The following is a 13,067-nucleotide window of genomic DNA, read 5'->3' as shown; positions in this document are numbered from 1 at the left end:
GAGTGGATACTTTCAGATCATATCGAGTTATCAACCATTCATGAGAGCATGAGATGCATTTTCTTTTTGCATGTTAGAGTGGCATCATTGTTTTAGTCCTAAATGTTTGCTTTTGCTTTGATATTTTTTGTTCACATTATTCTTCAGATTCAGAGAAGCTTATGCATATATTTTAATTGATGGTGTATGGAACTCTACTTGGCTTCTAGAACTTTTATCTCTCATGTTGTCCTATGCCTCTCTTTTCATATAGGATGTTGGCACACAAGTTTGTGGAGCAGATGGCAGAATCAGATCTCTCACTTAATAAAGAGAAAGCTAAGCGGTCATGGTGGTCGTTTGGATGGTTGTCAACTTTTACATTTTTTTTGGATCAACTGAATCACTACTACTTGTATAGTAAGAAATATAACTTATTTTTCCAGGACTGGTTCTACCAAGGATGACAGTGAACATAGAGGCTTCACTGAGGAAGACTGGGAGCAACTAAATAAACTTATTGGCTATAAGGAAGGTTCTAATGATTACCAATTGGCTGCAGAGGAGAAAGATTTCATTCATCTTTATTTGGAAATCCACATGAAGCACAATGCTTCAAAGCTTGTTGCTGATGACCAAAAGTGTCTCGCGGAGGTATCTTGTGAAGGGATAGATTGTAACATAAAAACTTATCCAGAAGCAAAAGTTTTTGACCTTAAATTAGGCTCCTACAAGCTCTCATCACCTTACGGTCTCCTTGCTGAGGTCTGAATTGCCCAAGCATGCTTCCAGATAGCTGTCATTCTGGTTATTTTCACCAGTAGAAATTAAATCTGATTTTGTTCGTCTGTTGATAATCTTGTACAGAGTGCTACTGCTGCTGATTCATTAGTTGGCGTCTTTTCATACAAGCCTTTTGATGTTCAAGTAGACTGGAGCTTTGTTGCTAAATCTTCTCCTTGTTATATAACGGTATGTTATTCACTAGTTAATGTTTGTATTCTAGATTGTCTGATTGGCATTGCTCATTATATCTATTTTGTTAATAGTATATAAAGGAATCTGTCGACCAAGTTGTTGCATTCTTCAAGAGCAGTTCGTCTATTAGTCAGACCCTAGCTTTGGAGACTGCAGCTGCTGTGCAGGTGCTATTGTCTTATCATCAAAAAGTTTATCATTAATTTTCAGAACCTTTATGTTGACTGGGACCCTTTTCTATTTCACAAAGATGACAATTGATGGAGTCAAGCGCACTGCTCAAGAACAGATGTCACGGGTATTAAAGGAGCAGTCGAGGTTTGTTTATGTTTCAACTGTCAAGCAAACGATAAGATTTTTTTTCGTAGGTTTGACCAACAGATTGATAATCAAGAGTTTGATGATTGATTGCAGCTTGATGATTGTCAATTTAAGGATATGCTATCTGTAATACATTTTTTATTGGAAAATTATGTGCAGTTGATATGTCATGAAAATGTTTTTTAGATTCTCTTGCTTATATATCCATTGATGATATTGTCTTGATCCAATCTAATTTGGTGGTAACCGGGTAATAGAGAATTGTTTTGCTGAGTTTTTCATTTATGACATTTTAGTTTTGCTTATATTCTTGTAGGTTTTTGCTGGATCTGGATATCGCTGCTCCTAAAGTTACCATTCCCACCAAATTCTATCCAGATGATTTACATGCAACTCAACTTCTACTTGATTTGGGAAATTTGACGCTCACCACAGATGTAAACTAGGAAATTCTAATTTTTATAAGGCAATTTAGGAAACTTTGATGTTAAATTACTTATATATTTTTTCATTACCCTGACAAACAGGATTACTGGGAGTGTGATACTTCAGAAGAAAAGGATTTATACTTGCAGTTCAATTTGGTGCTAAGTGATGTATCTGCATTCTTAGTTGATGGTGATTATCATTGGAGCAAAACTTCTCTTGTTGTAGCTGCTGGTCAAACTAAGAATGATAGTTTCTTGCAAGTTATTGAGAAGTGTGGAATTGTCGTAAACTTTCAGCAGGTTTTCATCAATAGGTGCTTTATTTCAAAATTGAAAAAAAAGATCATTCTTGATTTTTTTTTAATTCTTACCTCTCCCATATAGATTAAACTGGAAAATCCCTCCTATCCATCGACAAGACTTGCCGTGCGCTTGCCTTCATTGGGGTTTCATTTTTCTCCTGCTCGGTACCACCGCCTAATGCAAGTTATGAAGATCTTTCAGGAGGATAGTATGGAAGTGGATGTTCAACCATGGACTCAGGCTGATTTTGAAGGATGGTTGTCTCTTTTAACATGGAAGGTTCTTGTTCTCTTTGGAATGCTTTTTTTTGCATACCATGGATGTTACCATCAGCTTTATTTTAATATTGAAAAGTTATTAGGTTGACTGATGATTAATTAATGGCAACAAGGAATTTGTATGGTACTAGGTTGTCATGTTCATTTGTGTACCTATATAGTTTTTGATAGTTTGTCCTACTATTGGGGCATGTTCTAGTGACATAAATTTTACTTTAAAAGATTACTTATTCAAAGGTATACCTTCTATCATACAGATTATATTGTCATGTGCTACTTATCACAAGTTTTTAAAAGAAAGAAGGAAATATTAATTATTTGATCATGTTAAATAGACTTACAAGATGATTTTTGTATGTCCAAAATCAAGGTTCGTCATACCACGTCATATCGCTTGGTACTGGTGGTACATATCGATCCGACGGGATCGATATGAGTGGTACATATTGGTATGTCGATACGCTCCACCATACAATGTGTTGGTGTACCATACCAACGACCGATCAGTACATTGGTACGGACTGATAACACGAACCATGTCCCAAATATAACTTTTAAGTGCACAACCTTGGGATTGTGACACTTTTAGTTTTCTTTGAAGAAAGTTGACTGGCTTCTTTATCGTATGAATAAATTTTGTTTGAAACCTTTATTTTGCAATATTAGATTCAAATATTGCACTTTTGATTATTACACATACCCTTGAATTTTCTGATACAGTTACTTCCTAACTTGTGTGATATACTATTGTCAGCTTAAAAGGGAACATGCTTATAGTTGTTTTAATGGTTAGGCATTAGCCATTCAATTAAAAAGAAAGAGCTGGCTCTCATGTTCAAACAGAAACCTTCTTCTCCTTGCTTCCTCCTTTTTCACAAGGTTCCAAGCACCCTCTTTTCCACTTTTCCTCCTCAATCAATCACCATCTCTTTTCTCTCTACTTCCCATTATGATGTTGAGTCAATTATTTCACATTAATGTGCATCTTTTTTGTTCAATCGTCACAGTGTAGACAAAGGACTTTTTTGTTCTTTTCTATCAAGTTCTATTGAATCTTGGTCAAGATTGGCTCTTGGACCTAAGATCAAGATTAGCTTAACCTACTGGATTAGATTAACAGATAGGAAAATGAAGAAACAAAAGGGTCATATATGTACTTATACGATTTATTTATATAAAACAATTTTGTTTGAGTGAGAATATTATAAAATTTATATATTAGAATGTAATAAATGGTTCCTATAGGTAAATGGTTATGACAAGAATTACTATATTTTAATTAGGATTACAATTGAAGAGGATCTTGACCCAACAGCGAGATTTGCAATTTCGGGTTGACCCAGCAGCGAGATTTGCAATTTTGGGTACTGGACCCATACTGGTTTGGCCCATTCTGACGTACTGTGTTAATTTGTTGGAATGTACCATGATATTGTTGGGGGAAGGAGAGGAGGGGAGGAAGGAAGAAGAAAGAACAAGAGGAAGAAGGAAGAAGAGAAAGAGGGAAAGAGGAAGAGACGGAGGAGGCAGTGGAGGAGGAGGTGTACCGGAGTGGGTGATGCGCGTGTGAGCAGCAACGGGTGAAGACAACTAGCTACTCCTTGCTATGACTCATGTCATGAGTCAAGCCCTAGCATGGGGTTAGAAGGAAAAAGATGTTTTACATATATATATATAGATCTGATTGTTCAGTTTGGGCTGCTTTAAATATCAATCAATGTTTGAACCGGTCAAAACTGACATGACCATACGACAGGAAATCGACAATTGATTTCTTGTTTCCAAAGCTGGAGTGAGGAGTCATGTTGTGAGCCAAGCTCTAGTACAGACTTAGAGGAAAAGAGTTTGATATATATAGTGAACACAACCAAGGATTGAAATTTCGTACTGTACCGGAGTTTCAAGCTTCGCTCGGTACGGTACAGTATTGTGTACCGAGCGGTATACCAGGGTGTACCGAGCGGTACACCTAAAATTTAGGCGTAAAATCCTTCGAAAATACTTGAAAAAAAAAAGTTAGGATAGAGTTTTTAAGTTAGAAATAAAAATAGTAATAGTATAAGTTTAGTAGAATCAATGTAAATTTGGTAAGAATAGTATCACATATCTTTTTCGGACGTTGAGGAATAGCCTTGTGTAAGGTTTGTATTTCGGTTTGTTACGGATTGCTCTTTTGTAAATATTGAAATATTTACAGAAAAATTATTTGAATTATTAATTCACAAATCGTTGGTTTGTAGAGTTTAGGAGAGAGTAAATGTGAGAAAAAATGAGTTTGAGGTAGTTTAAGAGTGTGTGAGATGAAATGAAGTGAAATAGGGGAGAAGATAAGTTTAAAAACCCATGAGAAAGAGCTCCAACGGTCATTTTTACTGTTGGAGTACTATTACAGATCGGTAACGGTCGAAATCGACTGTTATCGAGCCGTGCCGAGCGGTAACGATTGAAATCGACCGTTACCGAGCTGTGCCGGGCGGTAACGATCGAAATTTCGATCGTTACTGTCCGATACGAGGCAATATTGAGCATTCTACTAAGTAGCGGGCGGTCTGTGTACCGGTATGTTGTCGGACCGATGGGTACCGCCCGTACCGGACGGTATTATTTGAAATTAAAACCTTGAACATAATAGTTTGAGGAGTTGCTTTGTGAGCAGAGCCCTAGCACGAGCACTAGAACAAAATATGTTATATATACAGTGAACCAAATCAAACCATTTAATTTGGGCTGCTCCACGTGCAGGTTGACGGTCGAACTGATAAAAATGAACCAAACCGTACCAACAGGTCGGTTTTGCAATCCCTGCCCAACACTACTTTTTTCTCCAACCACTCTGTTCCGTCTTTCTCGCTCTCTCCGTGATCTTAGATTTCTGGTGAGCTGTGATGAGGGTGGACTTACAACGAGGTAAGTTCCTTGTCTCCTGCTGCCTCCTGTTTTCTATTCTCTATTTCTTCTTCTATTTCTTTCTTCTCGGATGACCTTTTCTAGAGTGCCAACAGTGGCGGACAGGTTTCTGTTCTCATCCGATCATCTTCATCTTCTGTTTGATGGAACCATCAAAATCACTCGGAATCTGTGAATTTTGTCCTGGGTTGACTTATTTGACAGATTCCTGAGTTTGGTCAATTTCTTGTACAAATCATTCTATTTTATGAACTTGATATTAATACTTGATAATATTTGTTTTTGAAAAAGGTCTAGATTTTGGTGTTAGCCAGGAACTAATTTAGTTCATGCTCGGTTCATCTTTGCATCTGGCATTAATTGTGCATCTTACCTCGTGTGAAATGAGCTGATTGTATAAACCATTAGTAAGAATATATTCAGATACTGTTTCTTTCCAACCAGTTATTTTATCATTTACTTGATGCTTCTTGATAGGGTGTGGGGAACAGAGAAGCTACATGGCAGCGCAAGTACTTCTGTCTAGTTGGTCCATTTCTTTACATATTGGAGAATCCTACATCAAAAACATATAAACAATATCTCAGGTAGTGCATACTTCATATTATTTTAATTTTTTAGTAATGTCAAAATCTGGAAATTCTTTAAAAATTTTGTACTTATTCTTGATCTTTTTGCCAGCTAATAAAAGGTTGAAGTAATGCAAGAAGTTCCAGAACAAATTGATTCACCATGTATGAATGAAATGGATAACAAGATTAAGTGGAATAGATGAAGTTGAAATAATCTACCTAGTGAGATTGTTGCTTGATATTTTTGTTCAAAGCTTTGTCTGATCAATGTAGCCATTAAAATTAATTTTCTAAGTTAAGAAATTTTAATTTGGATTTGCTTTTGTTTCTTTTCTTTCGCTAAGGAAAGCTAGATTTTTTTATTTCTATAATTTACATGTGTCCCATGCATGAGATTCTTGCCTATGTAGGGTCTAGGCAGGGTCAATATATACAACTTTACCTCTGCATAGAGAGATGCTACTTTCCGTTATTCAATATTTGAACAATGTGACCATATTACTAGGACCTGCCCTTAATTTATCTAGTTTACAGTGGTGCATGCTATCATGTCCCAGGGTTTTAAGTATAGATGGAAATTGTAGTGCAATTGGAATAAAGGTTTTAAGTATTTTCTCCTATTCACCAATGGTTGGTATTATACATGCCATCACACAACAAATAAGCTGCTGTGAGAACATAGGGTTTGCCAGTGGAAGTTAAAATGAAAGAAGGTGAAGGAGAAATGGAATGGAGAGGAAAATATAAAGACAACAAAAGGGTAGGGCATGAGCTCACCTAGGCCTTTGTTTTGATGAAATATTCGTCTCCCTTGTCTCCTCTCGTCCTTCATTAGATCAACTTTCCGTTTACACTGTGCCTTCCCAAACCCTAACCACTATCTCTATTCTAATGAGTCATATCCTCCAGCTATTTTGTCTTGTAGCTGATGCATCTCAAAGACATACCACCTTTTCAAAGCTTTGAAGGGAAATGGAACAATGGGTTCAAATAATCCCTAAACCCTTTCAAATATTGGTGGTAGTTTGTTCTATTTTGTTCTGTATTCACACTGGTTAGTCCCAAACTAGACATCTTGGTGATGTAAACTAAACATCTTGGTGATGTATGCACTTTAGCTGGTTTCAATCGAGACCTCCATGAGCCAGCACTGACTTTGAGCTGGAATATGGATCATCATTGGTTGATACCTCCAATGCTGGTTGGCTTATTCTATTTGATATGCCAGCTGTGTCCATATAAGATATAGTGGTATGTTGACAACTTAAGGAAAACTTTAAACAGTGAGAAACTATAATCCACTTGAAGCCAAGGTTAGATTCCAGTAATCAAGCGAAGGAGGGATAGATCTGATGAGATCTGCTTATTATTGAAGCAGAAAAAGAAAGAAAATGCTACTTTTCGCATTGTTGGAAAAAAAACTTTTTCCTGGTGATGTACACTCGCAATTGCTTTCTCGCAGCTGGGTGGTTGGTGACAGCCATTTGGTCTTGACCAGAATGAGTCATGTTGGTCGTGGGGCTTTGTTCAATGAGTGAAAACAATTGCAATTATCTACAGTCACACTTGTTTGTACATGAATGAACCATCTCAATTAAATAGTTACAGATGGTTGAGGCTAATTCTATTTAGTTACAACTAGGGTTTGACTTATCGTTCGTATTGGGTGTGCCAGTCGACCGATGGCATGACATGTGCCTCTCTGTATGGGTGTGTCGAGTGTCGGTACGACGGGGTGTGTCGACGACATACAAAGATAGGATTTGAATTGTTAGATTATAAGTGAAACTTTAAGATTCAAATGAATCAAGTAATAAATGGATGGATCGATGGATATACTTGTTCTACCATCAAAATGAATAACGAGACTCCATGGGTGGTGGATGAGAGTCCTTGATCCTATGTATTTGTTTACTAATATAGTATATTTGTTGGATCCAATCCTGAAATTGCTCCCATGACATGTCATACTGATACATCGTATACCATTAGTGCATCAATGTGATGATGGTTTATTGGTTTTAACTTGAATGTCGTGAATCACACATGTCTAAGGGAAGCAAGTATGATTGTGATATATATTGGTGCGGAGGTTGGAGAACGCTAGAACTTCTACGTTTGTCACTGATTTGTTACTCTATATCATAAGACCAACAAGCCTCGGAAAAGAATGACCAACTATCACCATACTGTTATTGGTTGTAACTAATAGACATTAAATACATAGATGACATAATGTGTGTCTAATTTCGATGAAATCAATATTAAACCCACTAATCACAATATTAAAAACCTTAATTACTACCTAATTAGTCCACTTTTACCACTATAAACCAAGGATTGAAATATCATACCGTACCGGAGTTTTGACATTCGCTCGGTATGGTACGATACTATATACCGAGCTATCACGGACAAAATTGTAAATGGGGTGTTTGACGTAATGCTTATGTATGTCTATGTCTTTTGGTTTGTTCATGCTTTGCACAACATGTAAAGGGCTGGCAGTAGGCTTAGCAGCCCTATTTTGTTTCGGTCTGTAGTGGATCATTTTGGACCCTTTGTTGTGAAATCGTTCAGAGCTTGTAAAGTTTGTTTGTAATTTGCATTAGCTATGAAGTGTTTTCCGAAATGATTGCTTGTGGATCCCGAGTGAGACGCTTTCTCTAACCCGTTTTATCTTTTGTTGGTCCTAAGGGACCATAGGAGGTTTCGGGGAGGTTGACCTTTGCGGACGGATACGCAAGGGTGCCGCACGACTTAGGCAAAACCAGCTAAGTCCGTGACAGATGGTATTAGAGCGGGACAAGCACTCATAGAAACACTTGGCATGCAAACGTGTGGGACTTAGTAGGGCTGTGTTTAGGGTAGCCAGCACGCGTGACCGTTTGGGGGAAAGCGGGCATGGAGATGTAGGGAAAAGGAGTCGCTCAGAGGAGCGGGCATTTGAGATTAGCATTCAAAGGAATGACCAACCCTTCACGCAAGAGGCACCACAAGGACAAGCAAGCTTGGAAGAATGCGTAGTGCACAAAAGTTGGGATGGCTGAGTTCGAGCCACAGCTCGATGTTGACAACCATATATGATGGTGCTCAAGGCAAGCGAGGCGCTTGGTAAAGGATGAGACCATGCAAGGTGGAATGGGTTGCTCAGCGACCGAAAGAGTTATACAAAGCTTACAGAGGTGAGGGGAATTGCTAACTTGAATAATTTGGTATTTATGCAAGGGGTTGTATGCGAACGATGAAATGTTTGTGGCTATCCCAAGGCGACCGAAACTCGGCGCCATGGAGCATTGAAACTTTTTCTTCGGCATGAGAAGGATACGTCCGTGGGAGGCTGAAGTGTGCAGCGAGTTCAACATGTTGTTAGGCCTTGATTGTATTGACGCGGAGTCGCAATCTAACAAGTGCGTTTGCGGGAGGCAGAACAATGCACAGTTTGTTCAGCAAGGCGGAGTAGTTCAAGGGGATGGTGGTCTCCGAAACTTTCAAAGAGAAGGAAGCAAAGAGAGAAGTTGCTCCAACGGGACAGATATCTAGAAGGGATAAGTCCCGACTCTCTAGAGGGAGAATTATGTGCAACGAATCGTACATGTTGAGGAGGAGTACCTCAAAACAACTCTATAAACACAAAGCTCAACAGACTGAGCGATCGGCGAGGAGTCGTCGTATGATCTCGCTTGAGATAATGCGTTGGGGGAATGCATTACGAGATCAAGTGGGGGAGCAACCCAAGGCAACACAAATGAAGGCGCACTTGGAGTTGATATAGAGATCAGACTCAATGGAGGCCTGACCTGTGGAATGGTGGGCGCGAGGGCCACCATCAACTCGATGCAAAATGAGGAGCAGAGCAACTTGGGTGTAACTTGGCGAAGTACCTAAGCTGCATGAAAGGAGCTGACATAGAAGATGGAACATGGAGCGGAGGCATAGAGCTTTCCTTGGATAGAGGTCAAGGACATGAACTCTTGTAGAGGTAAGAGCGGGATCATGTCGTTCTATGGGTCCTTCATTCCGATGGAGTGGACTCAGCTTGCATGGTGCCAAAGACAAAGGGAGCTTTTGGGCATATGCACCTTATCTCGGAGAAGCATTTGATGGAGGAACTAAGGCGACTCAACTTGCGGAGGCAAAGTTGGATTCCACGGGGCAAGAAGACGCGGAGGCGGGTACTCTTGAAGAATATGCCATAGTACTGCCATTCAAGTTGCAATGAAGGAAGCCGTGCGCCGCGGAGATTGTGCTAGTAGGGGCAGAGGCCTAGGATCTAGACAATGTTGCACTAATTTCAGCGAAGTCGGTGGACTTCGAGAGCTACTAGGCGACAGACTATCCTAGAGCGGTGCTTCGCCTAGGTGTGACCCGAGAGCAGGTGGACGAAGGTTGATTGCCAAAGGAGCGGACACAATCGAAGGTGGAAGAGGCCCTGCGATGTGTTTGCAGAGGATCATAAACCGAGTTCATCCTACAAGGATCATAATGCAATGGAGATATCACTAGGAGGTGACATGGTGCAGCGGATCGTGGTGGAACAGTTCGTGGCAATGTGATACGCATGAATATTGTCCTATGAGGGACTATATCATACGGAGGTATGATCGAGAGCTACTGGGAGCTCCACTTCGGTGAACAACACGACAACAAGAAGGGCTACAGATTCAAGGAGTGAAGGCTGTGGTACCGCAGAGGTGGGTCTTCCGTGCGTGCATCAAATTTTGCATCGGATGAAAACTTTGGTCTTCAGTATATGGGGGCTGTGTACTACCGAGGGAACAGTTCAAATGCAAGTACCAGTGAGTCCCATGAGAGGGACTTGATCATACAGAGGTATGATCGGAGCGGTTGGAGAGTTGGACTGCTCTAGAGTTTATATTCACTTAAGGGAGCATGATAAGTCAAACGACAAGGTCGAGTAAACGAACGTTGCTACCAAGGAAGCTAAGGAGAACATAATCGGTGTGAACCTTGCAACGTGATGGTAGAGTCCATGCATGGGAGTTGCAGTCTGTTTTTCCATCGACCAAGGGGAACTGCTTGGAGAACACAGAGGTGTTGAAGTAGAGGGTTGAAAGGGGCGAGGAAGCGACGATGAGTCCAGAGGGACTTAACTACCCAAAAATCAAGCATCGGTTAGAATAAAGGTGGACTCGAAGGAGTGCCACAGTGCCGTAGAGGCAGATCTACCGATCGTGAAGAAAGGGATGCAGATGTGAGGTGACAGATAGTAGGGCCATAGGCATGGCAGCGCCATGGTACCGTAGAGGCGAGACTTCCGTGAAGTCATCGATCCCTTGCTCTTATGGAGGGAGAGCGCTTGGTCGTGAAAGGGGCCGAGAAGGTGGAGCATACGGAGGTAAACTCCAAGTACCAAGATAAGGCTGAAGGGCAAAGGCCAATGAACATCGTAAGATCGGTGTCATTCGGGTCGTGCAAGAGCAACCAAGGAACGAAGCAGGCAGTACGCGGTACTGTACCTTTGCTACTCTGTGGAGTCGGTAGCAGGGTTGATGGAGAAGACGATACAATCCAAAAGGCGACCAAAACTATTAAAGACTTAGTCCAAGTTGGGGTGAAAACTTCCTGCATTCCAGAAGTTCGATGGCATTGAGAAGGTGAATCACAGTAGCTAACTTAACTCAAGGAGTGTAAACACTTCGAGCGCTTCAGAAGTGTGCGCAAAGAGTAGGCGAAGGCTAGTAACCAGCTCCATGCATGGAGTACAACCCTCGAGGAGGCGAGCGAAGTCAAATAACCTTTGCCTTCTCAACTTTGAAGAGAATGGGCGAAACCGAGTACCCCAATTCTCTTATCTATATAGCAGAGGAGCTCTGCACATGTTCAAAGACCCTTCGAAGAAATCAAATGGAAGACAATAGTTGTCAAATCATCACCAATAGTGATCAGTGCTACTGAGTAGATTATTCGCTTCATTTCCCAACAGAATACTAATCGAAAGCGGAAGTGATGCAAATATACTTGGAAGTGACAACTAAGTGAAAAAAGAGTCGATGGGCAAATTTTGTAGAGGAAGGATAAAAAAACTTTAAAAGTTTGCGAGGTGATGCTTGATAAAGCAACAACAAGCATCCACCCAGTTCAAGCAGCATGAGGCATTTGAGAGACTGATGCATAGTAAGGATGGTCTTTTCCTTCATCTGAAGGATCCGTAGGAACCAACATGGATCAACACAACTTAGCCAACCCCACACAAGAGTCAGAGTCATTGGCGAGTTGAAACAGCATGGCGGATCAAAAGTTCGACTACTCAACAACAACAGCGGAGAGCAGTTGAGAGCCAAGAGACACATTGTAGCTGGAGCAGAAGATTGAAGACTTAGCAAAGGCGAGGAGTTACAGTGTCAGCAAAGGCTTCGATGAGGACGTCGAAGGAATAAGGGGGGGAGAATGTCGCGGACAAAATTGTAAATGAGATAATCGACGTAATGCTTATGTATGTCCGTGTCTTTTGGTTTGTTCATGCTTTCCATAGCATGTAAAGGGCTGGCAGTAGGCTTAGCAGCCCTATTTTCTTTCGATCTGTAGTGGACCATTTTAGACCCTTTGTTGTACAACCGTTCAGAGCTTGTAAAGTATGTTTGTAATTTGCATTGGCTATGAAATATTTTCTGAAATGATTGCTTGTGGATCCCGAGTGAGGCGCTTTCTCTAACTCGGTTTCTTTTTTGTAGGTCCTAACGGACTATAGGAGGTTTCGGGGAGGCTGACCATTGCGGACGGACACGTAAGGGTGCCGCACGACTTAGGCATAACCAGCTAAGTCCGTGAAAGAGCGGTATAACATTCGGTATACTGCTTAGTATATATATATATATATATATATATATATATATATATATATATATATATATATATATATATATATATATATATATATATAATTCGGCGATGTGGGCGACGTCGCCTCGTTTATATATATATATATATATAAATTAATAAATATATATTTATATATAAAAGACTATATATATATTTATATATAAATATTTTTATAAAAGGCGACGTCGCGTCGCCTCGACGACGTCGCCGGAAAAGGTGACATCGCATCGCCTCGACGATGTCGCCTTTTCCATCTCCCATGTGGGGGCGACATTGCCTTTTATAAAAATATTTATAAATAAATAAATAAATAAATAAATAAATATGTATATATATATTATATTATATTATATATATATATATATATATATCGTCTGGTAACGGGCGGTCCGTGTACCGGTCAGCTGACGGATCGGTACGTACCACCCAGTACAGGTGGTATTATTCGAAACTGTATA

The 13,067-nt window shown here is 40.1% G+C and overlaps 1 protein-coding gene across 1 annotated transcript in view; it reads left to right on the top strand.

Annotated features, from left to right (window-relative positions):
- Positions 1–13,067, top strand: part of LOC135587604 (uncharacterized) — a 105,704-nt gene that overhangs the window by 15,329 nt on the left and 77,308 nt on the right. Inside the window, exons 11-19 of the mRNA XM_065079193.1 lie at positions 254–346; positions 426–744; positions 847–951; positions 1,029–1,124; positions 1,208–1,275; positions 1,595–1,715; positions 1,806–2,006; positions 2,091–2,288; positions 5,672–5,781. Of these exons, the coding sequence (XP_064935265.1) occupies positions 254–346; positions 426–744; positions 847–951; positions 1,029–1,124; positions 1,208–1,275; positions 1,595–1,715; positions 1,806–2,006; positions 2,091–2,288; positions 5,672–5,781 (1,311 nt within the window). The remainder of the gene's footprint in view (positions 1–253; positions 347–425; positions 745–846; positions 952–1,028; positions 1,125–1,207; positions 1,276–1,594; positions 1,716–1,805; positions 2,007–2,090; positions 2,289–5,671; positions 5,782–13,067) is intronic.

Source organism: Musa acuminata, chromosome BXJ1-8 (assembly GCF_036884655.1).
Source record: "Musa acuminata AAA Group cultivar baxijiao chromosome BXJ1-8, Cavendish_Baxijiao_AAA, whole genome shotgun sequence".
Taxonomy (NCBI): domain Eukaryota; kingdom Viridiplantae; phylum Streptophyta; class Magnoliopsida; order Zingiberales; family Musaceae; genus Musa; species Musa acuminata.
Note: the sequence above shows the minus strand (reverse complement) of the source record. Positions and strands in the feature narration are given on the sequence as shown.